The sequence below is a fragment of the Sciurus vulgaris genome (assembly GCF_902686455.1).
Source record: "Sciurus vulgaris genome assembly, chromosome: 14".
In the NCBI taxonomy this organism is placed as follows: Eukaryota; Metazoa; Chordata; class Mammalia; order Rodentia; family Sciuridae; genus Sciurus; species Sciurus vulgaris.
The window spans coordinates 80,001,993-80,004,391 of NC_136475.1; the positions used below are offsets into that span (position 1 = coordinate 80,001,993).

A 2,399-nucleotide genomic window follows, 5' to 3' on the forward strand; every position below is an offset into this window, starting at 1 on the left:
ACTAATAGGAGGAGGAGCAAATTAGTTGTGCCTTAGGCTTCTCATGGATGCAATCAAGCAGATGTTTCAGGGAGGTAGGAATAACTGAGAGAGGTACACGTCACGGAAAGGATGGCCACTAGAGATGAACTTTACCCTCTTTGCAGCTCAGTCAGCCTTCCTGAGAGCAACAAAATGGTTGCTAGGAGTGACATCCTGTCATCATCTTTAGGTGGTAGATTGCATAACTTACAAGCTCTGGGAGGGCAGGGACCTTTGCATCCAACATAAAGCTAACAGCTTTAGTCTTCATTATATTTGACTTCCAAAGAAGAACCCACACTTCCACACTGATGTGTTCATGCAACTACACAGCTATTGATACACCAATTCAGGCTTTTGTATGTCTGCTAATCAATGATGACTTTCTGTGAAGATGGGCCCTTCCAGCTTCTGGGGCTGGGGAACAGGATCTGCAAAGGCAGCTGACACATGCTCCCTGAAAAGTTCCCAAACAGTTCCTGCACAGGGTATCCTGCATGGAGCCGCTACACAACTGCAGGGCTGGCCATCCCCTGGCCAAACCTTCCTTGCACTCCCACAACACCAGTGAGCTCCAGACAGCACCAGATTCAAGCGGACAGCAGTAGAACCTCCTGGGTGACGGTCTGGCGACAAAGACCCAGGCTTTCAGCTTGGTGGGAGATGGGGGTGACACAGTTCTTTCTCTCCCACCTTCCAGGACTACCCAAACTCTTCTGCTTAGGCAGAGTAAAGACATGAGAAACTAGGTAAGGGGAAATTCCTAGGTATTTTTTCTCAATCTGAAAGGCAAGCTTGCAGGCTCCAAGTTTTAAAATACAAGCATCATTAAGTATAGATTTCACTTAGAAATTCATTCATGCAACCATTTAATAAAAATTTATTAAAAGCCCATTATGTTCAGGCTAGGGTTGTGGCTCAGTGGTAGAGTACTTGTCTAGCACATGTGAAGCACTGGGTTTGATTCTCAGCACCACATATAAATAAAAAATTAAGTTTTTCCGGCTGGAACCATGGAGGTTGCCGAAGAAAAGAAAAAGAAGGTCCCTGCTGTGCCAGAAACCCTTAAGAAAAAGCGAAGGAATTATGCAGAGCTGAAGATAAAGCGCCTGAGGAAGAAGTTTGCCCAAAAGATGCTTCGAAAGGCAAGGAGGAAGCTTATTTATGAAAAAGCCAAGCATTACCACAAGGAATATAGACAGATGTACAGAACAGAGATTCGAATGGCTAGAATGGCAAGAAAAGCTGGCAACTTCTATGTACCTGCAGAACCCAAACTGGCATCTGTGATCAGGATCAGGGGTATCAATGGTGTGAGCCCAAAGGTTCGTAAGGTGTTACAACTTCTTCGCCTTCGCCAGATCTTCAATGGCACCTTTGTAAAGCTCAACAAGGCTTCAATTAACGTGCTGAGGATTGTGGAACCATATATTGCATGGGGGTACCCAAACCTGAAGTCAGTGAATGAACTCATCTACAAGCGTGGCTATGGCAAAATCAATAAGAAACGAATTGCCTTGACGGATAACGCTTTGACTGCACGATCTCTTGGTAAATATGGCATCATCTGCATGGAGGATCTGATTCATGAGATCTACACTGTTGGAAAACGCTTCAAAGAGGCAAATAACTTCCTGTGGCCCTTCAAATTATCTTCTCCAAGAGGTGGAATGAAGAAAAAGACCACCCGTTTTGTAGAAGGTGGAGATGCTGGCAACAGGGAAGACCAGATCAACAGACTTATTAAAAGAATGAACTAAGGTATCTACCATCATATTTTTGTAATCTGGTCAGTTAATAAAACAGTACCTGCTCTCAGTGTAAAAAAAAAAAAAAAAAAAAAAAAAAAAATTAAGGTCCATTGGCAACTAAAAAATATATTTTAAAAAAAATCATTATTTTCAGGCTGACGTTGTGGCTCAGTGGTGGAGCACTTGCCCTAGCACTTGTGAGGCACTAGGTTCAATTCTCTGCACCACATTAAAAATAAATAAATTAAACAAAGGCACTGTATCCATCTACAACTACACATATTTTTTTAAAAGTCCATTATGAAAAAAATAAAAAATAAACAAAATTTCACACACACACAGAAAAAGCCCATTATGTTCCAAACAGTATTCTAAGTGTTGACAATACTATAGAAAATCTCTGTTCTAAACAGCTTACATTACAAAAGAACAGAAAAATGAATAAAGAAATAAATGAGGAAATAGTCCATATAAATAGAATATGTAAACTGCAAATATTAATGCTAAAATAATTCAATGTGTTAATCACTCTCAGAATTTCCCTTTATTATTAAACTGAATAAAATCTAAGAATATTCTTCAGCTCAATTTAACAATCTAAGTACCCGTACCCAACCCTGGGCCAGA

The 2,399-nt window shown here is 40.7% G+C and overlaps 1 protein-coding gene across 1 annotated transcript; it reads left to right on the top strand.

Moving 5' to 3' along the window:
• The first annotated feature begins 1,023 nt into the window (after positions 1-1,023).
• On the top strand, positions 1,024-1,839 carry LOC306643806 (large ribosomal subunit protein uL30-like). The gene has a single exon (XM_079110095.1). It carries the CDS (start codon positions 1,035-1,037, stop codon positions 1,779-1,781), a length of 747 nt encoding a protein of 248 aa, XP_078966221.1. The 5' UTR covers positions 1,024-1,034; the 3' UTR covers positions 1,782-1,839.
• Positions 1,840-2,399: the final 560 nt, after the last annotated feature.

Excerpts from the sequence above, each read along its gene's own strand:
- LOC306643806 (XM_079110095.1), top strand. The coding sequence starts at position 1,035 with ATGGAGGTTGCCGAAGAAAAGAAAAAGAAGGTCCCTGCTGTGCCAGAA.